At 39.4% G+C, this 27941-nt stretch overlaps 1 protein-coding gene across 2 annotated transcripts; it reads right to left on the reverse strand.

Moving 5' to 3' along the window:
* Window positions 1-6534: 6534 nt before the first annotated feature.
* Window positions 6535-27891, reverse strand: SEPTIN2 (septin 2). 2 transcript variants are annotated; one of them, XR_012587555.1, is made up of 14 exons: window positions 27777-27891; window positions 25229-25261; window positions 23956-24076; window positions 20616-20702; window positions 19723-19846; window positions 17163-17297; window positions 16815-16932; window positions 15428-15529; window positions 14968-15113; window positions 14237-14320; window positions 11896-11953; window positions 9903-10015; window positions 9383-9513; window positions 6535-8423 (listed from the first exon to the last, which is right to left on the reverse strand). XR_012587555.1 is itself a non-coding variant. In XM_074591409.1 (13 exons), the coding sequence occupies exons 2-12, from the start codon at window positions 25235-25237 to the stop codon at window positions 9911-9913; spliced, it is 1089 nt and encodes a 362-aa protein (XP_074447510.1). In that variant the 5' UTR covers window positions 25238-25261; window positions 27777-27891; the 3' UTR covers window positions 8453-9513; window positions 9903-9910. The 2 variants fall into 2 exon arrangements, 1 of the variants encoding a protein (XP_074447510.1); XM_074591409.1 differs by lacking the exon at window positions 6535-8423 and having other exon boundaries at window positions 8453-9513.
* Between the last annotated feature and the right edge of the window lie 50 nt (window positions 27892-27941).

Consider the following 27941-nt stretch of genomic DNA (forward strand, 5'->3'; position numbering starts at 1 on the left):
ACAATTAGTGACTACCCTGGTCATGTTCCTGGTTTGAAAGCGTTTCATCCCAAAAGAGCTCAGTCAAGTACCCTGCAGTTTGTAATGGTCTGTGCAGCAGAACCAGACAGGAGACTAGTTGCCTTGTCTCACGGACCTATCCTCTGGATTGCCTTCCGCCTTGACTCAGACGTCTCAGTAGACACTGGTCTACGCGGATTGGCGAATCACTTCTCAACCTGTCTCATCGGCGATAAACAAGTTCTCTACCTAACAGCTCAGAATGGCATCAGACCACTTCTCAAATAGGAAAACCAAGCCAATTCCAGCAATTATAGTCAGGCGTTGTTCTGTACTCGTAGCCCACTTGTACCCCAGATGGTAGGAAAACATGAAAGAGAGTGAAACTGTAGAATTTATCAATAAGCTGACTGTCATAAATCAAAGGGCAAAAGACTCGAGCTGAGGCGAACAGGAATTGCTGGATAACTGGAGATTTGATCCACATGATCAGCACAAAGAATGAGTAACATGGACGTACCTGTACATATCACTTTCCAGAATTACTCTCTTTCACCAGGTTCACTTACTGCTAAAATTGACCTGGAGGCACAGGAGGAATACTGTTCTTCAACAGCAATGAATGAAGATACTTCAAAAACTGGCAGAACACACCTTTTTCTACTGTCAGAGATATAACGTCAAAGGTACTCGTCATTCGCAGCGTCTTGCTAAACCAAATACACAACCTAATTACCATGCTACCGAAACTTGTAGACTCTTTGTGTGGGGGTGTCCACTTCCAATCTTAACCACTCTGGCCTCCCCTACCCCAGGCATGCTATAGCACTTCTCACAGGGGTAATCCTTTGGACTTTTCACATTGCTCCCCTTTGGGGCATTTTTCAGGAGTCCTTCTACACACACTCTACCTAGCAATTACACTGCCCTTTATGAAGTGCAAAGTCCACTAGCCTCAGACTATGACCTAGAATTAAATCTTCAATGTTAACCAATTCTTTAGAACAGGCGTGGGCACTTACCTACAGGAAAAAGTCCTGCTAGCCTGCTAACAGGAAAAATCAGTGGATGCAATCCTTTTTTGCGATCACCTGCTTTGACTTTCATAATTGTATCTGTATTTTAAGTTCGCTCTCATGGTGAAAGTGGCAATTACAACAAACAAATTAAGCACAGCATACGTTCATGCCTGCGCGCGCACACACACACACGCAGGCACTTGCTCTGCAACTTCTCTCAGTCTGATCAGCGTACTTGTCTAAACACGTCCTGTCTACCCAGAAGGTTCAGTCTGTAGCCAACAGCCGTTCTGAAGCAACGGCACAAAACCCAAGAGCGTACACAAGCTACAAGCTGCGAAGAGATACGGCTGCTGAGTCTCAACATTGAAACCAAAGTCCAGGCAAAAACTGCCGTGAAAGGACAGACACAGCCCAATCCCATATTGCCCCCAGGTGGTAAATCCACCCTACTACAGAAGAGCATACCCTCAGAATCCCCCTAAATTTGCTTTAAACGGAATCCTAAGTTTTTCGATAGATGTTAGTTCTTTAACAGCCTAAACACGAAGCAGATATGAAACAGTCTTTTCTACAACCATGCAATTTATTTCTCTTTTTTACTCAGCAAAACCTGCCCGGTGAGGTTAACCAAGCATCTCTGAAGCGGCACGTTTCTCGCCCCCTCACTTCCCCTCTTTTTTTATTTTTTAAAAAACCCAGCACCTCATTGAGGTTCATGCAATTTCCCTACCCATAAAATCAGGGAAGTATTTGTTACCTCAGAGGAGCTGCACAGGGGTTCAATCCAGTCACAACTTGTACAGTGCTTCAAAGACCTACATCAATAACTCCTCGAAGTGTTTGGGGGGGGAAGAAACAAGACACCACCAAACAGAAACCACCACTCCCCCAAAATCTGAAATTCTAACAAGAAAAAAGATCGCTTCTTTTTCACATTCCGATAAACTTTAGTCTACACAACTACACAAAAGCCTAGTTAATAAGGGTGTATGTTTCAAAAAGATAGTATCTTAAAAATAAAGGAGAAAAAGGCCTAGTCCTATTTCATAGACAGGATACTTCAGAATGAAAAGAAAAATCGAGGATCTACAATCACACATAAACGTGGCAATTATTTTACTGCCAAATAAACCTGGCTTGAGGTTTTCAGTAATACTAACTGTGCTACCTTAAGTTCCTTTCAAAAAACGAGGCGACCGGATGGTAAACTGCTAGCAAACCAGCGAACTGTTAGATTCCCCACTCTGCCCCAAAACCAAACAAATTATTCCAGCTGTTTGTGCCAGGAAACAGCACATGGAACTCCCCACTGGTGCCGAAAGGCAGAACCCGGGCACAGCCTGGGGCTGCGCCCAGCTGTTGGATACACGGCCATTCTTGCGACCCGGTTTTTCTGTGTTTCGAAATGGATAAAGTCAGCAGCCTGAGACTATTTGCTGGGCGTGAAACGAAGATTAAAACCAGTTTTCTTGCTCTGGCTCCAAACTTCCCAGAGAAAGTGCCAGTCAGCAAGCTAACTGCTTCACTGCCATAGCTGTGGAGAGCCAAACCACACATTCTCTGCAGCGGAAAAAGCTCTGAACACGGGGCAAGTACCACTACAGAACAGCTTGACCTAGGCGTTAGACTCTCCCTTATGGAAAAGCTTCTAAAGCAAAAGTGAATCAAAAACATTAAAACAATGGGAGAATTGCAAATTACAAGGCGCAGGAGCGGGCATGTTCTGAACAAAGCATTTTACTGTCAGCGCCTTTCCCTTTTTTTAATAAATACGCTGTTGAAGCAGCAGAGTTTAAATGAGTGTTTTGCATTAGCTCTCAGGGTGCGTTTATTTACTCATTCTATAGAATACGCTGAGTTATCCTCACATAGGTTGGGAGCTCCTCTGTGTCCTTCATGGGATTTTTCCCATGAATTTTTGGCTTCCGCTTATAAAAATAGTGGCTGGCACGTCTTATAACACAAGTATCTCTAACCTTCCTTTATGTGACTTATGCGGTTGAGCAGAAATTTGTATCTGGCAACTTGGACCCCTCTTGGAGCGCAGCCATACCTTACACCTGATGGGCCAAGCACCGGTTACATCACCCCAGAAGATATGTGCAAAGCTGAGGATCCAAGGAGGGCTGAGACTAGAGCACAAACAATTAGCTGCATCAGTCCTACAAACCCATTTAGACCGGGTTTCAAAGAAAGCAAGCAGGAGTAAGCCCCAGGTGTGGCAGAGTTAGTAGCTCTCCTCATACTTTTCCTATCAAGGAGCTCAGTCTTTCCCACAGCAATCAAAGCACTGCACTTCTTGCTTTGTGGGACCTGTTTCTTACAACCCAACAGGCTGTCTGTAGGGCCGCCTCTGCTCTAGCCAGAGGTAGTTTCTGAAAAGCGTGTTGTTCTCTGTCTGACATAGCTGGACACCTCCTCTGTCTTGCTAGACTTACAGGCTCTCATTCCTGTGGGTGGAAGTGAGCTTCATTTGTCTACTGCATTTTAAGCACCGAAACTAAACTTGCAAACGTACAGCTACATCAGAAGATCTTGCCTTGGTAAACACCGTAGAAACTCCCCAATGCACCTGAAACTTCGACACACCCTTATGTGGCTATGAGCCAAACCCCGGCAATCCTATCCTGTCTGGGCTGCACTGTCAACAAAGGCGGCCATCAAACCACTCCTTAGACAAACTTACTCTTCCTCCTCACACTCCCTCCATTCCCAGGTTCTGGACTTGACCCAGAATTACGCCATATCTGACTTCGCTGCACATGCTCTCACCTGGTTACTCTGACAACAGCCTGATTTCAGCATCATTCAAATCTTCATATAAAAGGACACACAAGCAAGTAACAGCACCTTCTGTTTTCCAGATGATGAAGAGATTCTTTAGCGTACTGTGCTCCGTACCTGTCTGCACTTCTGGCAGCAGGGTACCACACAGAAGTCCAGTAGGACACAGCTGGAGTTCCCATGGCTGCTCTAGCCCAGGGAAGACACCCGCCTGGCTGGTAAACCAGACTCCAGTCCCAGCCTTCTGCCCTCCGGGCTGTCCAAATGAGTAGGACGTCCTGCAGCCAAGAGCCGCGATCAAGCATCTCCAGGAAGAGGTGACAGGTATGGTGGGAACAGGGATCTGAGACAACAAGCTGTTAGCAGAGCTGTTCATTTTAACTCTCCTGAGAAATGCACTCTGGAACTGCTGGCTGCAGGAAGAGCTCAACAGCAAGTTGAATTGCAAAGTGTTTTAATCACCCAAGTGAAACCTTTCTGCCCGCTGCAGGAATCCTTTAAGAGTTTCTTTCTGGCTTTCTCTCACTATCTGTCAGCAGGAGCCCAGTGTTAAGCTCCTCCTGCACTATTCCATACACAAATGTTGGGAAAACAGCAAATAGGGAAGATCATATAATTTCATGTAGTTCTTTGTACTGAATTCCAGTACAATGCCTTCCCGAGGCAACAGTTTCAATTCTTCCCAAAGCCTTCATGGATTATATTCTTGCACAATGCCCAGACTGTCAGTTAACAACCTTGCTTGCCCTCTGTTTCAGATAATTCCGTAAAGCATGCAGCATTTCAGGATGTACGACTAAATGTCCAGAAAAATGCAGAAAAAGTGACATTTTTCATTTTTCTGTACACATAAACAGAAGTTAGCAGATATTTTGTTCACATGGTTTTTAACCACTAAACCTGTGAAACAAGGTAGCAAAATCCCAATGGAAATCCTCCTTTGGGGCACAGAAGCAAGACAAAGCAGCAAGAATGCCACAGAGTTGTCAATGAAAGAGACACGAGGCGTGCCTAGCCATGTCCATACCAGACGCTCAGGAAGACTCATGCAAGTCTGGTTGACCTCTTGATAGACAGGACTCTGTGTGGTGCAGGGTAGTTACCTGGAAACAAGATGCTTCTCTGCATTCATGCCCTCTACAAAGACATAAACAACAGAGGACTCAACTGACATCGAAGTTACAATTTACGTATCTGAACTTCATTTCTTCCAGGGTCTTGTGAGGATATTCTACTAATTTCCAGCTTTCGTAGAAGATAAAGCAATAAAAAAACTCCATCCCTTTTTGCACTAGACTCTTTTGATACTGTTGCCTAGGATAGAAAACTGCGAGTGCATTGTTAAGAGAAATAGCTCTTTTTTGTGCATCGTTAGGAGAAATAGTCCTTTTTGGCAGAATTTGTTAACAAAATGCCAAGCATTCTTTTCTTCTAGCATCACAAGACGGCTCTCAGTCACTTACTCTGAGGTCATTAGAGTGTTTATGAAGAGAGAAAGAGGTATGACTAATTCATCCACAGGTGTCAACTACACGGAAAGCCTAGGAGCAAGCGGTGTAAACGTGATCTCCAGCCCAGCCACCCTAATATTCAGAACGACCTGAAACAGGTACACAAGAGGCTTTAAACAATCTCCTGCCTCATTCCTTGCTGAAGAGCCAAGGCCGCCAGGGAGTAAGCTCCAACTACTCTGTTCAGAAAAGGGAATACCTCTGTAGAGAGACCACTGTCACTAACTAGGACAAGGGAAACCTACAAGAACCTTACCCCAAAGTTGTGGATGAAATATGAGAAAAATGCTGGAAATTTGCAGAATACCAAATGGAAGAAGCAAGAAGGAACAGAAAGGATGTCATTCTGAAAAAAGATACAATCAGTACATACAAAGTCATCTTTCAAAAAGCAGGTCTGACATACTCAGGATGCTTCCTTGCCTCTTCTCTCACTACAGCCTAAAGATGAATCTTCCTTTAATGTACCAGTTCCACACTAAATACTTCAGATAAATGAAACACAAACATACTTTAAAACATGACATGCACAGGTTTTACCCCTGTGGAGTGGTCTGACCGCATAATGTGTGCCTCCCAGCAATGCAAAGCAATCCAATACAGCAACCCAAAGCGAGCTGCCCAGACCAGGGCACATGCAAAAGCGACACATTCCAAATTGAAAGTGCTTCTGCAAAATCCTCTGGTATGAACAGTTAGCTCAAGAATCCAATAACAAGGACACAACCTCATGCTCTTAATCTGTAACTGCCATAGGGGTGGTCGTTGAAGTCACTTCCCAGGAAGATGAACCCTAAATTAGCTTGGAATATCTAGAACAAAGATCAAACACCATTTCAGTCTCTGGTCCAGAGATGATGCACAATTCACTAGAGAAAACGATAACCCTTAACGCTTAAAAGACTACTTAACAACAAGTACCCTCATTCTAAGCTAACATAATAACGCGACGTGCAAGTTTGGTGAGAACTGCTGAAAAGCAAAATCCCATCGGCAGGACTTTGGCAGCTCTGGGAGCACCCATAGGGAAGCGCACTGTACCAATACACTGGGAGCATACAACCCTTAATGACCGTATGTTATGCAGGTTCATCAATGTGTTCTTTCAACCACATCTGCACTTCTCCTTTACAGTTAAAGCATATCACTACAAACAAATTAATATTGCCAGGGTTGATTATAATGAAGAATCATAACAAAACACACACACACAAAAGTGTATTTTAGCATTTTTTTATTATAGTTTTGGCTAATGGTGATACATAAAACAGAATATAACAGATTTTTGTACCAAGAGCAAGTCATTTTTGCCACCAACTATAAAGCTCTGCAAATTCAAAAATATTTTGACCCCTAAACCAAAAAACATTGCAATGCTGTAACAGAAAAAGAATTGTGGCCAGTTCAGCAAGTCACCAAACAACATCTAGCTTTTGTCTCCAAGTCTTTCTTCTACCAGTAGCTGAGTTTGTCTGAAACAAAATCTCAGAAAGGTAGTCTCACTTTTCACGTCTTACCATAAAACCATCACAAGAAAAGTGAAGGGGAAATAGACCTTCAGAGACATCAGGCACACTACGAATGACTGCCCCAAAGACTTGGGAAGAAGCAGCAGTTAGCGGTCTTAAGTATTTCAGTTAAAACAGCAAGTGCCATCGACTTGCTTTCTCCTATTAAAAAATAAAACAAAAATGAAAATATTTCTCCTGCTAGAATTTTTAGATCAAAAATTATTTGCCTAAGAATCAGAGTATTTCATCCTGATCAAGTATTTTAATAGATACACAATATTTCAAAGAATAAGACATTGCTGAAAATAATTCCACAGGTGACCAAACAGCACTAAATGCATGGACAATCCGCTTTTGTTCCCATGTTAGAAAATACAGGAAAAGAACTATCAAACCAACATACACAGAGAGAGTTACACGTACAACCAGTCCCCCCTTTGCATACAGTTTAGATTTCACAGTTTTTCTTCAAGTACGGGTTCATAGTACTATTACAGCTTACCATACCCTACCAAGCTTATAGGTGAAAACACGAATGTCCCAGAGTTGCTCTCCTTGGCAAAGCGGACAGCATCTGAAGCATGCTGTGTTCGAAACATTTAACAGAGAGATACCAGAAAAATAGCTTAACAGTGGACAAACGGTGCACTATCAGAAAAAAAACAAAACAAAACTAAACAGATTTGTGGCAACTGAAGAACAGCATGGGACTTCACAAAGTAATCAATGCCAAGTTTATAGTAAGTTCTTTTGGTAAATTTATGACAACTGATTCACGAAAACATATCAAAAGATTTTGAAATAAATAAGGTGTTGTGGAGTGTTTTCTGACAATACTGCCACATTGTTTTCTTTCTACACATCCTTTTCAAAAAGCAAGACAAGAACTTTGAAGTGCATGTTTTTCCATCTAAGTTTTGTATGTAAATATTTGACAAAATGTGACTTAAAACTTCTGTGCATCTCAACATACAAAAAAGTTCTCGTTTTCACTTTTGTCAAGGTTAGGGAAGGTCAAATGAGTTACGCAAAACTCAACAGTAATTGCTTTTGAGAAGAAAACTGGAGCTCCCTAGCAAAGGCTATGGTGCAGGATTTTACTTCACATTTTTAGAAAGATTCAAATATAAAACAATTAATAAACAGTAGTTTCCAGTGGGTAAAAATTTCAGTTGCTTAGCAGGTTTATATTTAATCTAGCCACTTAAGTAAAGTACCATTGGAATTACACATTAGCTGTAGAAATCCTATTACTTTTATCAAAGAAACATTAAAAAAAATTTAAAAAGTCACAGCTGCACCTGAGCTCAAAGAAGAGAAAAAAGTTGCAATTCTATCTATTTATTAGCTGTTCAGATAACAATGTTTTGGAACAGCTCAGGTTGGGAAATCTGGTTGCTGGCTTTATCAGAAGTAGTAGAAGCACCAACCACGGTGTGTTACTGCTTACCCTATCAGCTACCACCTGTGTAGCTGTATACTATCGCTGTTATTATGTACTGCAAATACAATACCAGAAATGATATGCAGCAGAAGTCCAGCCCAGCTAAAAAACTGTCTCCTTTACTATCAGTGTTAAGGAAAGTGACCTTGGCCTAAAAAAAAAAAAAAAAAAAAAAAAAAAGTCACTTCCGAAGTAATACTGCTAACTCCATCTTGGAGCAAGACCTTAAAATACAGTTTGCATTGATCCTGTCAGGCACAGATCACTTTAAAAAAAAGAGAAGTGTGCTAGTATATATTTTGTACTACAATTAACAGTTTGCAATGCCCTAAAAACAGTATGAAAATAGTCATTAGGAATTATAGAATTTCTTATTCATTTGTATACAGGAAACACCCATGCATAAAAAAACTACTCTTTGGGGTTTACCTCACTTAACAATATCAGCATTTATGAAGTTTATCTGGCTACAGTAATGCCAGAAAACAGCAGGACTGCTTGTGCTGACCTACAAGAAGCTCTTAAAAATTATCTGCAATAAAGTAAGATATTTTAGGCAAACAATAAAGAATATACGTCCCTCAAGGCTCACTATGAAGGAAATAATGCCTGTCACATAAAATACAGTGTGCCTCTTAAAGAGGCACTTCCTCTTATTTCTTTTGTTAAGACACAAGGCATGCTTGAATTTTAATTTGATACTTGCAGAGGCCAAGAAAATTGTCTGCACCGAGCAGAGACAGAAAAAGGGCTGATGCTCTCACAGACACACACCTGTAAACACTGCAAAAAAACCATAAAACTAACCTTGCAGGGATCCCTAGTGAGGTGACTATTACATGCCATTGAACAAGATATGACTGACAGCTGTTTATTTCTAAATGTAATAAGAAGTTAAAAGCAAGGAGTTAATAAGCTATATTAAAAAAAGATTATCTAACACTGTTATCAGGCTAGAAAAGTTTCAATGTCTATTTTGTATCCCTAATACAATGGGAAATTGAAAATAAGCTCAATATAAGAATTACTAAACAAAACCAAAGTCAAATGTGTTTAATATATAAAATACCAACTGACTACAGGTTATGAAATACGTATCACAGGAGTTACCACAATGCATCTCCACGTTAAACTTTAAAGCAAACTCCATGTCACATGTTGAGCAAAAGCCATCCTTTCTGGTATGACAGCACCGCAATTCAACTCCAGAAGGTCTCCTTTAAGTCAGGATATAAAGCAACCTGAAAACAAGACAAAAAATTCAATTTACGATACACTATCCTCTTACAGCTAGAAACCTGAAAGAACTGCAAACATTTAAAAGTCACAATGAAACAATGACTTCATCACGCATTTGAGAATGACCTGTTTACACAAGTTCAAAAACTCCTTCCACTATTCTTTCCAGCATATACTGTATTGACTTTCTGGAAAATTTGAATATATTTATATATGCACACTAACATTTAGACTGGCTCCAAGCCATTTCACCTCACAAACAGTGGTTAAAACTAAAATTGAAACCTATGCAAACCCATCTTGTAAACATTTTTCCAAAACTTCTTACAACCAACCACAATAATGAGTAGTTAAAAGAAAAACCCTTTAGATAGCTATTTGAGTATCTTACCAAACACTTTATACGTGGTGTCCATGAACTGCACTGCTATCTCCTTCTCCACTTTGCATCTGCATCTGCATCTGCGCCTGCATTCTTGCAATCATCTCCTGCATGCGACGAAGCTGGAAAAGTAGCATGAAACAATCCTTTAGCCTAATCTCACTTCAGAATATGACTCTCTGCTGCCACCACACTGTTAATTATTTATATTAAAGAGGGAACACACATCTGCACTATCTGATGGGTAACAATCTCAGGTTACGGCATCTTTTTCTACTGCTCTTCTTCATCCCTTAAGACGTTGGAAATTTACTGACTGAAATAAGCAGGCTTCATTACTGTAATTTGGGATAAGATTTTTAAGCATCCCTAAATGGAAATCTATGCTTCCTCTGAAGTTAATCACATAAAAATGATGGTGCTGAAGTGTTGAAGCAACACTTACTAAAGCTCATCACCAGAAGACAAGCAGCTTGTTTATGTCCCTCCAAACTACATCTGTATCTGTTACTAAAAAAATTGTCAAGATTACTTCCCAACTCCCTTGCTAGTGATGACTAGGTGGAAGCAAGTATTACAGGCAAATCACCTGAGGAGATATAAGCATTATTAAAAATGGTTGAAGCTCAATTTAGAGCACTGCAACATTTAAACACAGGGTAATCATGGAACTCAGCTACTAAGATTAGTTCAGCCATGTCGCATGTACAATACTTAAATTCTTTTATTGTACCTAACTGTGACAGGTGGGAAGTCAACCTCCCTGCTGAAATATTTTCAGATGTCTTTGCCTTTGTGGTCCTATACTTTAAACTCAAACTAAACTGTTAAGCTTAAAAATGAAAAGTTAAACCTGTGAAATCTTTATGCTATTCTTTCTTCATATTCCTTGAAACAATGACCCTTTACATTTTTACTCTAGTTATCTTCTGGGATTTGGGTAGCCGCTAAGACCACTAGTAGAAGACTGAGCGTCTGCTTGTGCTAGGGCAGACCAAAAAGTCCATCTAACTCAGCCTTCTCTCCAATGCTGGCTATTAGCAAATGCATTGAAAAGCCTAACAGCCAGGTGGACACACACAGTATTTCCTGACATACGCTCTCAAACTCTAGAAGTCTGTCAATTCTGAACTTGCTAAACCAAAAAATTCTACCTTTGTGTTTAGTGAGCACATTCATGGAGAAAGTAAAACTCTCCAGTCTCTCAGCATTTTTAAGCCTATCTGCGTTCTTGCTGTGCACAAAATTCCATGCTAATGAGTTCCACAATTTACAGACTATCTTAAAAGTATCTTTTTATTTTAAATCAGCCACCTATTAATCTCGCTAAATGTGACCCCGTTTCTTGTATAGTAGATTCCCATTCATCCTGCCATCTATGATTATATAAGCCTATATCCTTCCCCTCTATCATCTACTTCCCAACAAGAACCTTACCGTAATCTCCCCTTGTACAGAACCTATTTCAGATCTCCACTTCAGCCTTTCTGCCCACTTTTTGCTATTCACTGTACTTTTTCTAGTCTTGGCTATAGCCTTTTTGGGTAAGCGGGACAATGAAAACAGTGTTAGAGCTATGCATTATGGACTTATCATAGTGGCAGAGTAAGAATTTCCGTTTCATTCTTTGTTCCTACCATTGTTCCCTCCTTTGCTGCAGAGCTGAACTGACTTTTTCCCAGTCTGCAATTGCTAACTTAATGTTTACTCATCCGAGGATGGCGTGCCCTCCCCACACAACACGCATTACATCCATCACTAATTAGTACAACGGGGTCAGGCATTTTACCAGATTCTACCTGTTCCAATAAATCAGTATCCTGAGACTCCTCTACAGCTTTTCACATTCTGTTTTGTTACTGCACCTTGAATAATTTTATATTAGCAAATTCTGTCTTTTCCCTTTACAAATTAGCAAGCTCATATAAATCATTTGACCTAAAGTAGTGATACAAGAATAAAAATTCCCCCATTACAAGAGGATAGAGTTCTGTCATCTTACTTCAGCTTCTTTTTCGAGCAGAATCTGGTCTTTATTTACTTCTTCATCTTCAATTTTCCTAAAATAAGATGAATATTGTTCAATAATGTGCATACATGGCAGATTTTGAACTTCCAGAGAATGCTTTGTTGACAAAAATCAAGGCTCTTAGAACACATCTTATACGTCAGAGTTTCGTAATAGAAACAAATTTCATTGCAACATGTTCACCACACAGCTGCAATTAATGTTTTTATTTTAAAATTATTTTTAAGACATCAATTTATCCCTTATTCCTCCATAAAGTTATGCCCAGAACAAATGTCAACTGTTCTAGCTATGACTTTAAAACATGACACATCTTGGCATGTAGGTATCAATAAAAACTATTTCTGAACAGCATTCAAGTATAGCAGTTTTCCTGAGCATAACATTATCTTGACTGATTGCAATTTGAGTACCACGCAGATACAGCAAATTAAAAAATACTGCAAACACATACTCAAATACTCTCTTTCATTGGTGCAGTAAATCAATAAAACTAAATCAAAATATAAGTTCAAGGTAATGCTGGACAAGATGTCAACAAAAATATCAAAGCAACATGCAAAATAACCAGTGTTCTACATAATTCTGTATCTGGAAACCTGGCTACCTCCGGGCAGAACCTTCCTGTGATGTAGTTCTAGCCCATCTCTAACTTCACGAACCATGTTTGCTACCACACATCTAAAAGGCTTATAACCAAAACCATATAAGTAACACAACCACTGTACATATCTGGAGTCCTTCCAATTGGAGGAACCCTTTATCCTCTGCTCCACTTAAGATTTTGAAGTTTGATTATTTTTCTAGTATTGTCACCCCTTTTTTTTTTTTTAAGTCCAAAAGATTTCTTTTGTATAACATGTTAAAGTATAGTACAAACATTGAGTACGCCTGTCAAAATTAAGCAAATGCTTTCAATCAGTATCTCAGCACTCTTGCTTAATTGGGACGTTCCAGTTTTACACTGAGAAACCAAACATAAGGATATTTTTATGTACTATACTTTCAAGATTACCTTCCGCTTTGCTAACGGATTTCTTCTACCCCATGTTGCAATGGAGAAGATCTGCTAACAGATCTAGTCACACAAGTGCCATCAAAAGTGCAAAGTGAACAAACTGATACTTGCTAAAAGGTTAACAGAAACAGATTATCAAAAAATCCTCTGTGCCCAAAAACCTCTAAGAACATTAGTGAATACAGTCAAAAAGCACTAATTGTCAAGCACTGCCAGTGGGATAGATGCAAGTTTGAAATAAATTCACATGCAAACTACCCTCACTTACAGTAAACTTAACTATATCCTATGAAAACAAAGATATATAGGCCATTTCACTACACAAGATACAAAAATACATTTTAGTTTCACAAAGAAAGATACCCCAACTTAACAGCAACTTACTGTCACAGGTCCCTGTCAGAGGGAACTCTAAATCCACTAAAAATCGGTCAACACTATTTTAAGTCTGGAAGACCTTAGGATACATTTCTTTTAAGACCTTAGTGCACATTTCTTTTAAGACCTTAGTACATACCTGTCAGATAACAGGCAGCAGACAAACTCGTTTTCCTGAAAACTTACGAGGCGTGTGACAAAACCTATGTCAACAGCATGACCGAAAAAGCTTTGCAAAATATGTCAAAGCCACTGAAATGTGCAATTATGAAATCCTCTAGTGGTTGACATAAGAGAAGCAACTGAAAAATCTAAACCAGGAAACATCCAGTCTTCAACAAGAACTCACAAACTCAACTTTACAAACCCTGCTATTTTAGTTAAAAATGGAGTGTTCTGCCTGTCTCTCTTACCAGGAAAGCTGTGCCCTACACACCATAGCTCAAAATAGGGCTGAAAGACACTATACTGTCAGTGCTATGCAAAGAAAATTATTTATTTATAGCATGTTTAATAAAGCACTACAGAAGGACTTGAGTTTCTCTTTCTAAAGACACAGTCCAAATATGCCAGTAGTTAATTATGAAAAAAAACACCAACCTTTCACATATCAGCACTGACCTAACTTGCGGATTTTTGAAGACAACATTTATCATAGACATCTGCCCCATTTATTTACCTCAAACATTCCAATCTAACTGCAGAGATCTAAGTATACCCTTTTAATGTCACAAATGCCTCTTCAGATTTATGTAATACTTTTTCTTACGCTCAATGTAAGCTGGTCGACTGAACTTGGTGTTGTCTGCAGCTACAGAGCTATCTGTGATCTACCAAATCCTAGCAATGAAATGATAGGAGAGACCAAAAAATAAATTCAGGAGAGGAAGAAACAGCATGTAACCATAAGATGACAACCTGCCGCCTCGTTTGAGCCTCTCAGAGCGGAAGTTCTCATAGTGAAGATCCTGGGTCACCTCCTGAAGATCTTGCATATGGGTGCTGGAGGAAGAAGAATAATTAAAGCATAACTGCGTCACATCAGCTTGCTTAACCAACTCACATTCAGCACTGTATTGGGTCAATGTGCTCAGCATGAACACCCATTTAAAATGCTAATTTAAATCAGACTGGTCCAATAAAAGACACATAGAGAGACCATCTCAGATCCTGAGGTAGACCTGACATAAGCTGTCCTGCTGGGTGAGGTGTTTGATGAAGCAGTGCTGGGCAAGGGAAGCAGAGTAGCAAAGCCTGAAAAAAAACAACCAGTGGACTTTTGAAGTCTACTCCTTCACAGATATATATCCACATAGAGATATATTTAAATAAGCACAAGGTGTGAAACAACCTGTTTTATGTTCCTATGGATCCGAATAGCAATACAATACTGTGTTCGACAAAAGAATTAGACAAAAGATGATTTTCATAGAATCACTAAGTAATTCAGATTGGAAAGAACCTATGGAGCTTATGTGGTACAATCCCTGCCTAGGCCAGCTAGGCCAAGGCTGCTCATGGCCTTCTCCAGACAAATTCTGAATGTCTCCAAGGATTCCACAACCACTACAAATCCCCAGTACAATGTTTGATTATCTTCCTGGTGATTTTTTTTAAAAATACCATTCAATTGGAATTTTCTAACTTACATTAACATGGTCCTCAGCTTCAGGAAGTCATTATGTTCCGGATTCTCCACTTCAACTACACCCCATGGGTAGAGTCGGCCTCTAACTTTTTTGCCTTTCGCTTCAATGAGTTGATTGGATCCCACTACACAAAATGGAATGCTGGCCTGAAAGCCAAAAATGCAAAAATTATTAATTAGGAAACAGAACAAACAATTCCAAGAACAACTCTTGTTCTGCTCAGCACTGCATATTATGGTAATAAGTTCATAATGCTTTTAATTTAAAGGTGTAAAAAAAATAAAAAAAGAAGTAATTATTGCCACCGTCTTCCAGATAGGGAAGCCTGGCGACAGACACACAGTGATTCACTCAAGGTCTCATCACAGGCCACAGTATGTATCTTGTTCTAAAGCCATCACAGCAGTCCAAAAAGATACAGTATATTATCCACATATGTCACCTATGAAGCTAGTCATACCTTCAGGAGTCTGGTCTGCTCTTTAAAATCTTCATCCTCATCTGATTCAGCATCAGGTAGGTGATAAATCTTGATGCCATGCTCTTCTATTTCATCCAGAATCTGAGATTTATAATATAAGACATTGAGATAATATATACGTAAAGTCAGTGCTTTTAAATCTTAAGGTAAAATTTAATCAGTTATACACAGAAATTTGGGCCTATCTTACTGATCCAAATTACTTGGAAAGTTATTTATTTTTAAAAACCACATTTCTTCATGATATTCAACAATTGCTTGCCACAGACTTTCAGACAAACAACAGTGTTCAAATAAACAGTGTCCTTTGTGGATTACACATAAGAAATTGACCTTTTTTTAAACCTTTGCAATTGTTTTTTTTAAATTATAAAGCATTGACTCAGAAGTCATAATTGCTTTGAACAGCCTAAAACTCCTTGCTCTTGCCTCTGAATTACTATCTGGGGGGTAGGGGTGGGAGTGTCAAAAAACTTAACTGAGCTACAGACACGACAAATACTTTTTTCTGTCTTCATGACTGCTAAGAATGGCATCCGCAGAATCCATTTGCCATAAACCCAATTTTTGCTCTTAAAAAAAATAATCTTTGTTTCTGCAGAACTCTAGCACAATATGTATATGAAACTAAAGTATACTTCTCTATTTTCATTGCAAGTTGAGTAATATAAGGATTTTCAGAATATCTGAAAAAATCATAGATAATGTTTTAAATATAACACCTAAGACTGGATAAAGTGTGCCTTCTGGCAAGTTAATTCTAACATTTTTTTCTAAATTTCATAGTTGTTATTAATTCATGATGGTTTTTTTCCGCCCTCAGCAAATACATCATCAATTCCTGCAACACTGAATGTGTTATGGGGAGTTGCCTTATGGAAGAAAGAACTGGAAGGTATTAGAAGAGGATGACACAGGGGAAGAAAAACAACCCCAAAATCAGAAAAATTTCTGAAATTCTTATTTTCCAATCAAAAGTATTCTGACTGGGTAAAAAAAATACATGCGCATTCTAGACGCAGATACTGTCTCTGCTTTGTAACTGATTAAGCAGATAAGGGAGCAATGACCACTAGCAAATGCATTTAAATATTTTTCCAAAGTTTCAAAATTCACTCATAATGTAATCGTAAATGTAGCCAATCTGCCTTTTCACAGGCGACATTTTAGGGATAATTTCCCAGTTAATAATAAAAGAATTTTTACAAGATACCAAACTACATATTAAATGATGTTACACTGTGCGTGAGATTATATTTTTCTTGGCTAGGACAGAGTAAGGTTGAATGAGAACACCCCTCTCTTCAACAACCGTGCTACCATAACCAAAGTACAGCATTTTTCGGCAAGCTAGAAAAATACTTACCCTTTTTTTTAGTCTTTCTCGCTCTTTCAGCGAAAGAGTGTCAGCTTTTGCAATCACTGGTACAATATTTACTTTGTTGTGTATAGCCTTCATAAACTCAACATCCAGAGGCTTAAGGCTAAAATTAAAATATGGAAAAAGGTAAATTTATTTTTAATCTAAATTACCAATTTATTTTCACACCAATGTAGTTCTCCTTACACAGAAAGAACACACCCAATTAATTCCAGCAGTTCTAATACTTCCTTAAGTAATGTCAATCTGATCCTAAAAATTGAAGTCAAGAGGCACAAACCAAGTCCCCGAAGTAAAATAATTTAAAAAATAAAATGTCAGAGAAACACCTACCCATGACCAAACGGTGAAATGAAATAGAAGCAGCAATGAACCCGGTTATCTATGATGTGTCTTCTGTTCAAACCACTCTCATCATGCAGATATCGCTCAAACTGCTCATCGATGTAAGAGATTATAGTCTTAAAACTGTAAAACAAATATGAATTCGAGAAATCACGCTTGTTCCCAACTGGTCAATAATTTTAGCGATGTTTCAAAGGTAATATTAAAACACCAAGATATCCTGCTGATGATCAAAAATTAATTTACTGATGCTGTGAGACTGTAAGAGTAGAAGAGCACATATTTTAAAATTGTAATTGAATTCCAGAATAACAAACTACTATGAATATTTTTAATATTAAGAGAAAATATACATACATATAACACACAACTTCTGCAGGAAATTTCTCTTGGTTAGGTATTTATCTTTTGACTAGTATAATTACACACACTCAAGCTAATCTAAGCTTCTTGTTCCAAATTTATTTTAAATCATAGAATTGTTTGGGTTGGAAGGGACCTTTAAACATCATCCAGTCCACGCCCTCTGCCATAGGCAAGGACGCCTTTCAGTAGGTCAGGTTGCTCAAAGCCCTATCCAACCTGACCATGAACACTTCCAATGATGGGGTATCCACAACTTCCCTGGGCAGTTCCAGGGTCCCACCACCCTCATTGTAAAAAACTTCTGCCTTACGTCCTAAATCTAGCTATTTTTTATGACCTAAATCTACCCTCTTGCAGTTGCCCTTTGCCCTGTTACTTACTACAGGTCCTGGTAAATAAGTCTCGAAAGGCCTTAGTAAGGTCTCCCCAGAGCCTTCTCTTCTCCAAGCTGAAGAACTCCAACTCTCTTAGCCTTTCCTCATAGGAGAGGTGTTCCAGCCAGTGTTGGACCATTTTTGTGGTTCTGCTCTGGACCCACTCCAACAGGTCCGTGTCTGCCTTGTGCTGGGTGCCCCAGAGCTCCACGCAGGTCTCACAAGAGCAGTGTAGAGAGGGAGCATCATCTCCCTCAACCTGCTGGACACGCTTCTTTTGATGCGGACCAGGACACGAATGGCTTTCAGGAATACAAGCGTACATTGCCAGCTCATACTCAATTTGTCCACCAGTATCCCCAAATTCTTTGCAGGGCTGCTCTCAACCCATTCATCTCCCAGTCTGTATTGATATTGAGGATTTCCCCAACCCATGTGCAGGACCTTGCATTTGGTCTTATTGAAATTCAGGAGGTTTGCATGGGCCCACTCCTCAAGCCTATCAAGATCCCTCTGGATGGCATGCATCCCTTCCTTCTAGTGAACCAACTGCACCACTCAGCTTGGTGTCATCTGCAAATTTGCTGAGGAAGAACTCGGTTCCACTATGTCACTGATGAAGATAGTAAGTAGTATTGGTCCAAGTACAGACCCTTGAGGGACACCATTCTTCACCGGTTCCCACTTCGACATTGAGCCACTGACTGTTAACTCTTTGGACGTGGCCATCCAGCCAATTACTTGTCCATCTAACAGCCCGTCCACCAAATCCACATCTCACCAATTTAGAGGCAAAAACGTTACGGGGGACCATATGAAAGGCCTTACAGAAGTCCAGGTAGATGATATCAGTAGCTCTTCCTTTATGCACTCCATCATAGAAGGCCATCAGATTAGTCATGCACAATTTGCCCTTGATGAAGCCATATGGGCTGTGTCTAACCATCTCCCTGTCTTCCACATGTTTCAACATATCTTTCAGGAACATCTGTTCCATGATCTTGCCAGCCATGGAAGTGAGGCTGACAGGTCAGTAGTTCCCAGGGTCCTCCTTCTTACCCTTTTTAAAAATGGGCATGATGTTTCCCTTTTTCCAGTCACAGGGGACTTTGTCTGACTGCCATGACTTGAAATATGGCAATATCTGCCATAGATAACTCGACGAGATGGGATGCATCTTGTTGGGTCCCATGGACTTATCAAGTTCCTTATCAAGTTCAAATTCAACAGGCAGTCTCGAACCTGCCCTTCACTTACAATGGGAGGGACTTCATCTCCCCAGTCCCTGTCTTGAGGTTCAGGGGCTTGAGAGATGTGGGAAGAGGGATTACCATTGAAAACTGATTGCCATGGATCTCAACATTATTTCTCAGTACTTATTATAATGTAAATTTCTCAAAAAAAACAAACAATCAAACCCAAAGATGATGAAAATGCAGAATCTGAGAATGTTCAGATGAATGTGGACAAGACATAAAGTTTGATTTTTACTTGCACTAAAGACTAGATTAATTACAATATTCTCAGAGTATTGTTGGATTTCTTGTGTCCCAACGGTTCCGTTGCTTTCTGACTATAAAAAAAGTCAAGGTCACTGTTCACTTAAAACTTTCCCAAACTTAATAAAGTTAACTAAGAAAAACAATAAATCAAAATATCTGTGTCACAAAATTTATTTCAAGTTGTGTGGAAGTTATTGATGCCTCTTTACTTTGAGCTGCATACCATTATTAATACAGCCCCACTTCAGTTACTTATTCCCCACCCCCTAGTAAAAATATGAAATGGATGTCAGTCTTCATACGTACCAGTCTCGACAATTGATAGCATCCCCATATCCTGGTGTATCTACAACCGTCAGACGTAGTTTCACACCCCTCTCTTCAATTTCAACTGTTGAGGCCTCAATCTGCACAGTGCGTTCAATCTTCTCTGAAATACAATAAACTTCATCTTTCAGAACAGAATTTATAACGCTATGTCATTTTGAGATATATATGATGTAGAAACTAAGGCAAAAGGGACTGAGAAAAAAACGTAGGTAATCAGCAACTTGAGGAATGATACTAAATTGTATGTATGTATTTTTTTCCCAAGGTTGAAAGTGGTAAGTAATCGTGAGCCAACATGATAAATCATTAAAGCAAGTCATTCAACAAGTAGAAAACAGGGGAGGAGAAAAAAGCATCTTCCTCTATTTTCTGACAATATTCTCTTTCATTGGTTTATTGTATACCTTGGTTAACAGAATAAAAAGGGGACATGGGACTGAAGAAGAAAAGCACGTGACGTTCACATTCACTAAATATCAACCCAAAGCAAAGGAATCAAGTTGCAAGTCCAAGCAGATATAAACAACGCATGTGTTTAGAATTGCAACAGATTAAAAATTAAAGAACATTACTGACTGTTTTAGTTGATTGTTTATCTTGCTGTGACACAATGACGTTTTTTTAAGCAAAAGAAGGGACCAACTTTCTAGGTGCCAATATGAATACACCCAAGGACTAAACAACAAAGACGGCGTGTATGTACTGAGTACAGAGGGAACCCATTCTATCAAACAGTTCAAGTATCGGGAAATACATTAGAAATTATTACAGCTAGAAATCACTACTGGTTGTTACTAAAATCCAAAGATAAAAGCATTCAATTCCAAAAATCATCAAGAACAGAGAAACTAGAACAAAGGTGTGTTTACCAGCAGCTCCTGGGATTATCCTTTCTGGATAGAGATCTGTCAAGAAGAGGCTGTTTATTAATGTAGATTTTCCCAATCCAGATTCACCTGTGATTCAATATAAAGATAAATTCAATATATTTACATTATTAATTTCAACTGCATCCAGACAGTATCATCTGACTATACATTTTTTCATGTTAAATGTAAATATTCTTTTAATTGTGATTTTTAAATTTACAGCTTATAATTTTGTATTAGAAAAGTTTGCACAAAAAGGTTGAATGACAATTTTTATATCTCAGCTTTACAATACACTCTCAGAGCTTTCATGATGATTTATAACTAAATCTGCTAGTCAAGTGGAGTTCTGATCAATTTCATCTTAAAATTTCACATTTCATGTCTCCTGATTTTTTAAGGCCTGCTTTTCTGCTGTCACTCCAGAACGTGGAAGATCATACCCAGCGAGAAGCTAGATCCTGCCTAGGCTATATCATCAATTTAACAACAAAGAAGGCATTTCTGAACTGCTGCACAGCCAGCCATTGTAAATTGTGATTTATTTTTGCTTTTTATGCTAATATGGCAAACAGGAACCCAAGGGAAGAGGGATATGACATAGCCACTGGGCATACACACAAAGCCATTTTTTCACTGATGAAATTTGGGATTATCAAATTTTACCATAAACATATTTTTGTTCTAGAGCTACTGACTGAGCCGTGAGGGAAGTTCAAAAGCCAACTAATTAACTAAAGATCAAGATCTTAATCAGAACAAAAGTTCACACCATAAAAAAGACCAGCAACTTGAAGCGCTCATTACTTGAATTCAACGAACAAATCATTTTATAGAATTTTGGTTTTATTTCAGGTGTTGACAGAATTAATTTAAAAAATTAGATGTTAAAAATGATGGGCCGCATGATCCCTTTGAGTAACACAGACTATTCTGCAATAGGGATCTGATAAAAATATCTGAATGAAAGAAAAAAAGAAATGGAATTATTTTTTAAATAAAGATTTGACTAGGAGCTGCCAGATTTTAATGCCTTACGGAATGCATCTCTTAAGACCAGATTTTACCAGTGCAGCCTTCACTCAGGAAAGTGACATGCAGCCAGAGCAACTCAACAGTCACATGGCATCATTTCAGCAAAATCAAAAAAAGTATGATTTTAACCAGTGGCACATGCCATGCTTTCAGTCTGGGCAAATATTACATGTAAACCAAATCACTTTTTATAGTCGCTGTCAAGGATTAATGAAAAAAGCAGTTACTCTAACTACTGGCCAAAATATTAGAGTTTAGTGACTCTCAAATGAAATAACTGGTTAGATGAAGCCATAGCTTAATAATGAGAATGAACACGAAATTGTTAATAAATACAAGTGCTTAGGATTTCTTTGGAAGCAACACAGCCAAGCAGCCAAATTGTTATAAACCCCAGCTCATATTTTCACAAACAACAATAAAAGAATAGCAGAAAAAAACAATAAGGAGAAAAATCATTGATTAGGACTCTGTCAGCGCAGATAGCTTTTAAAGAAACATTCTCCTGCTCAGAAATTAAGCAGCACGGGAACTTAACAAAGAATAACAGTTCAATACAGGCATTGTGATATAGCCCACAAGAGAACATATTTAAACCCCATGGATATTTCAAGAGAAAGAATTCACATTCCAAACTGTTGAAATCATCAACAATTTAAAGCACAGTTTATTTTATCTTACATCGACTGACTCTCTCTGCTAATGTGTCTTAAAGTAGCACTCCAAATTTTCAATGAAATTACTTTTCTCCAAGTTCTCTTCCTGTAGTTTTAATCTATCCCTTAGAACACTGGCAGGCAACAACTGTAAACTTTACTCTGAGACATGGGTGGGGTTATTTGCCTTTCTGTTACTTTGACACTGTGTCATTTTCCCCCTATTTAATATTTCACAAGAGACTAGAAACAACTGTTTGGTCTATATAATTTTACATTTCTTTCTGCCAGAACTGTTTCACAGAGCACTATTTGCAATTAATCTCAAGGAGATCTGGAAATTAAGTTTAGCTACACATCTTTTGAGAAAGTGCATCTTTAGTTTCTCAGAACTGTTCAGATTTTTATGATCACTGAACAGTAAATTCTGAAGAGTTACAGTAGATACCATAATGTGAAACATCTGCTTATAGTTTAGCTTAACGCTTAGATTTTATAAGATATCCATTATGATATTATCCTAAGCAAATCCAATGAAAGATACAGGAAACAACTATGATAAAATTATAGGAAGGCAAAAGTAAGGGCCACCTCTGTCTAACACTGAACTACAAAAGGGAGAAAGAGGATAAAAGGAATGCTAGGGCTGTTATTTGGCAAAACTAATGAAAGGTTTGAGGACAGACTCTTTCTGTAACTACTGGAATCCAAACCAATTAAGAACTTAAACACCTCCTATCATGTACTGCCTCACCTCTCCTGCTCACTTCCACTGTGATCTCTCTTGGACAAATCTAACACACAAATGAGATTTACTTCTTGTGACGCCAGGTAATAAAGAACCTAATTCTATTAGGGTACTTTTTGCAAAAGCCTATTTTAAAAGCAAGAATTAAAGAGCTCAAACACCAAAACTCAGAAGTTACAGCTCCCAAGCAGTGTGACCAGGAGAGAAATAAAAGATGCCCAAGCCTGATTTGGGAGCCTACTTAATTTGGAAAAATAACACCAGCTTCTCAGAGGATGAAGGTATTTCTGCAGACACACTAGATTTTTCTTCCAGATACCAACACAGATTCTCAATGAAGTACTGAATAGAATTAAACTTTAAATTACAACTGCTAACAGAAAATCAAGATCAATTTTAAAAGTAAGAGCTTACATCAAAACCAACTAATCCAATTCTCATTCTTCTCTTACAAGAGTATTTAGAAGGGAAAGACCAGATTCTTTTTAGCTACAGAAGCATAAAGAACATCTTAAACCAAACAGTCTCCCTAATACTATTCACTTAATCAAAACACACAACCAAACAAAGATTGTATTCAAATGCAAAACCAGTTTTAAACTATATTTTAAATGGAATGCTTGAATCCTCTAAGAGAGAAGAGAAGGAGGGAAGTAATAATCCTCACAACAAAATTTCTTCACTTCACCCACAAACTTATTAATGCATTCAAACAGGGTTTGTTGTGTGGAAAACAACTGTTGCATGAATTAAACTATAAAAGAAAGTTAAATGCTACAGTACAGAAGAGCTTTCTGAGACAAGATGAAGCCTTACAATAGTGGAAATAATATTCATTTGAATTCCAAATTCCCTATGAGCAAATACTAATTTTGAGAAAGACTACAAAATATTTCCTTACCAACCACCATAAGAGTAAATTCAAACCCCTTTTTCACAGACTTCCGGTGAACCTGATTCGGAAGGTTTGCAAATCCAACATAGCCAGGGGTTTCTGGATTCGTAAACTGAGCAGGCTGTTGCTAAAAATAAAATAAAATAAATCAACAATAAGCAACTGCTCAAGACATACCTGTTTGCATAACTGCTTTTTTTATTTCAAATGTTTTGAAGCTACATGACATACAGAGAGAAAACTACACAGGCATTCCTCCTATTCAACAGTTTCTCAATGAAGTACAGAACAACGACATTCACCTAGAGTTTAAAAAGAAAAAAAGTTTCATTTATTCAGCTATCCAGTCAAGATCACCTTAGGTAAAAAAGAAACAAAACCACGAACATTTATTTATCGAAGTATGAAGTCCATTCACCAATCACACGCTTTTAAAATAGTGTCTTCAGACACATTTCAAGTAAAAAAGCTTGTGTTCAATGTTTCTGGACTTAAATAAAAAGGTGACCCTTTCTATTCTGTTTTTAGCACATCCAAATGAACCCAGTGAAAGAACAGCGAAGTGATACCCATCTGCTGTAAGTCCTCTTTAGAGATGTTTTTTAAAGGGCGGGGGGGGAGGGGTATTTACACAATAGTGTTTCTTATGCCCACCGCTAGGAATACTGCAGAGAAATTAGTTCTATTAGATCTATTAGTTTTCCTCTTCAAACATGTTACTCAAGCACCCTTTATCGTTCATTTCGCTCCAATAAGCTAATATGGATGTTCTACCCATTATACCAAATGCAGGGGACCAAGAATTAGATAAATCCCAGTATGTCAAGAATATGTTAAGTTACCACATTGTTTATAACGGATTTTACTGGAAGATCAGTTGACTCTATAAATCAATGAAGAAATTAAATCTAAGAACATCATTTTCTTAAATGTTTGTGCTCAAAACACAATAGCAGAATGGAAGTTTCAATGAATATGCACCAGGGAGTTTGTACGCAACCTCATGACCAAAATTAAATCCTTCCAAGAGGGAAGGATTGAACAGTTAACTGCAGAGGTTTATACTTGTAGAAACCTACTTTAATGTATCTTTTACATCACTCAATCTTTCAACATTATTTCTTCTAAATGTGAATTCTCTCTTATGACCCATAAATTTACCATACTCGTCACCATCAAACACGATGCAAGTTACACATTCTACTCTTGTAGATGAACATTTAAAAACAAATTATCTGTTTCACATTGTTACATCAGAAGACAGAAACGTTGTTCTCACCTTGGACATGTTTATGGAAAGTCAAGAACAAATCTGGAAAAATAATAATATTTTTCAGCTTATTAAAAATCATACAAGAAAAAAAAAACCAAAACCGAAAACCCCACAAAACAATATAACCCACTGTAACACATGAAATTAAGAAAGAAGCATTCTTGATTGGACGTCCAGAGTTTGAAACAGTGTCAATTGCTTCACAGAGTACAAGTATTTGACTCTTCAGTATTAACAAGTGGCAGAATTTTCAGTTTGCTCGTATTAAGATCATGGAGCAATAAATTCAAGCAATATAAACGTGGGGTGCTAAAGCCACTAGATGTATGACAAACCATTTTGAAGTCTGAAAAAGAAAAGTTCACATCCTGTCCGGAAGCTAACCAAACACACTGCTTAAAGGCATCTTACTATTTACAGGAAACAGCTTTTTCAAAGCTCAAAAAAACCCAACCCATTTGTATTATTTTTTCTTTTTAAGCCTCCTTCCCCTCAACATTTCCTTTCATGTTCAAGTGTTCTGTAGAGTTGACAGCTTCAAAATGAAACATTTTCTCCTCCTCTTTCGTCTGGATGCTTGCAAACTCAGTAATCTTAACTTCTGTTGCCTAGATAAGATTTTCACATGCAGCTGCATCCCTTTGAGATACAAAGCAGACATGAAAAAAAAAAAATCTCATCTAGCACCTCCATGCAAAAAAGTCTCTTGACAAACAAGGACCTGCCAACAGAAGAGAACTTCTATTACACTATTACACAAATTACACATGTAATTTGCCACAGCAATATAAAAAATGTCAGCATATGCTGTATCTTCAAGTGAGGAGTGCTTCAAGTCCCCCTTCTAGTCCCTCCCCTGGCTTGCCCTCTAACCAAAAAGGTATCTGTTCCCATTCACAAAGCCCACATACCATAGCTACCCCTTATCTCTCTAGCTCACTCCCACTTTCGTTCTACAGATTTGAAATTATCACCAACTGATTCCTTCCTTCTTCCAAGCAGATTTTTGTCAGTCAGTTCAGCTTCATGTGAAATGACACCAAATTGCTTTGAAGCACCCTTCAGTCTGTCCCTCCCATCAAAAAGCCATCTTGAACAGCCTGCTGTGTCAGACAGACAGGAGCCCAACCTTTTTTGTGCTAGGCAGAAAGTGAAGTTCTTTTCAAACTGGTGATGGTTTCCAGCAGCTATGGCATTTACTTCCCAAAGCTACGGTATATGTGTGTATATGACTGCATCCTCCTTTAGATTTATTAAGATGAAAGTTTTTAGCTCATCATGATTACTTCACTGTTAACAGTTACCAAGCTGCTTTTTTTCCCGCCTCACAATAAGGAAGAGGTCAGTTCTGAGAAAGGCTAAAAAAGGAGGAAGGACAGAGTAAAGGTGCTAAACATTGAAGCAATTTGGTGTCACTTCACATGAAGCTGAACTTGCTGACAAAAACCTGGCATCCTGATTACGCACACAGAATAAAAACGGGCAACATGCTTCTCAAATGAAATTGCATGCTAAAAATAAAATCCAGTATCTGCAATGTCTGTATTTCAGTCAATAAGCTGGTCTATGACCTATGAAGTATCCAACTACTGAAGAGGTTATCTGTGAGACTTTTATCATCATGCAAGATTGCTCCGACAGCAACTCTTCCAAGAGTGTTTCCTGCCAAGTGATGTCACTGATCCCTGCTTAACCATTCTCCACGAGAGATTTTCAATGCCAAACAAAACCAGATCCTGCTAGAACACAGAACATTCTTGTCATTCACGAGGCTTGTCTGTCACCCAGCTATTTCTCAGAGGAAGGCTAAGAGTGGAGGAAAGTTTCTCACAGCTATGAAGATGCAAAGGAGAGCTATTTATGCAGATGGCTGCAGTTACATTACGTTTTAATACACGGACCAAGCACAGAAATCTTTCAGGAAAGCTCTTTCCCATAGCATTCCCTTCAGAACAGCGGCTGAGCGCTCCCACACAGGCAGGAGCACACAGTCTCGGAGCAGTCCAGATTTTCCTCTGGAGCTGGTCGATCATGTTCCTCACCCTGCGGTTTCAACAACCCGGTTGTAGTTTTCTACGAGAGCGTCTTCCGAAGCGTGGCATGCAAAAGGCACTGGAGCCACTACCTCACCCCCTCCGGAAAGAGGGAACGGCATCTCTGAGGCCCTCCTGTCGGCGGCACCCGACGTTCGGGCGGCCCAGGCGAGCACAAGGCCCCGCGCTCGGCGGGGGAAGGCAAGGCGCTACCTCACCCCTCCGACACCCCCAAGATGCCGCCGGCCGCCGCCCCGCCGCCCCGCAGCCCCCCACCGTCCCGCTTCCTCCTCACCAGCATCTTCCCAGCACCCCTCTGGGCCGCCCCGCCGCCTTCCCTCAGCCCCGTCCCGCCGAGCACGTCAGAGGGGCTTCCCGGAAAGCTTGGGGAAGGGGTTGTCCTGGAAGGGGCCGCGCAGACGGACCCCCAGGCCCCACCGGAGAAAAGCAACGCCCCTCACTTACCCTCAGGGCCCCCCATCTCCCCTCACCGCCCCCCGCCTCAGGGCCCCTCCCCTCACCTGCCGACCCGCGTCGCCCGCAGCCAACAGCCCGCACCGCCGCTCCCGCGCGCGCGCACCGCCAGGAGGGAAGGGGAGGAGCCGAGGCGCTCGGCCCCGCCCCCAGACCCCGCCCACTGGGCGGTGCCGGGAGGTGCGGCGCGGGGGCCGGCGCGCATGCGCCCC

Source organism: Larus michahellis, chromosome 6 (assembly GCF_964199755.1).
Source record: "Larus michahellis chromosome 6, bLarMic1.1, whole genome shotgun sequence".
Taxonomy (NCBI): domain Eukaryota; kingdom Metazoa; phylum Chordata; class Aves; order Charadriiformes; family Laridae; genus Larus; species Larus michahellis.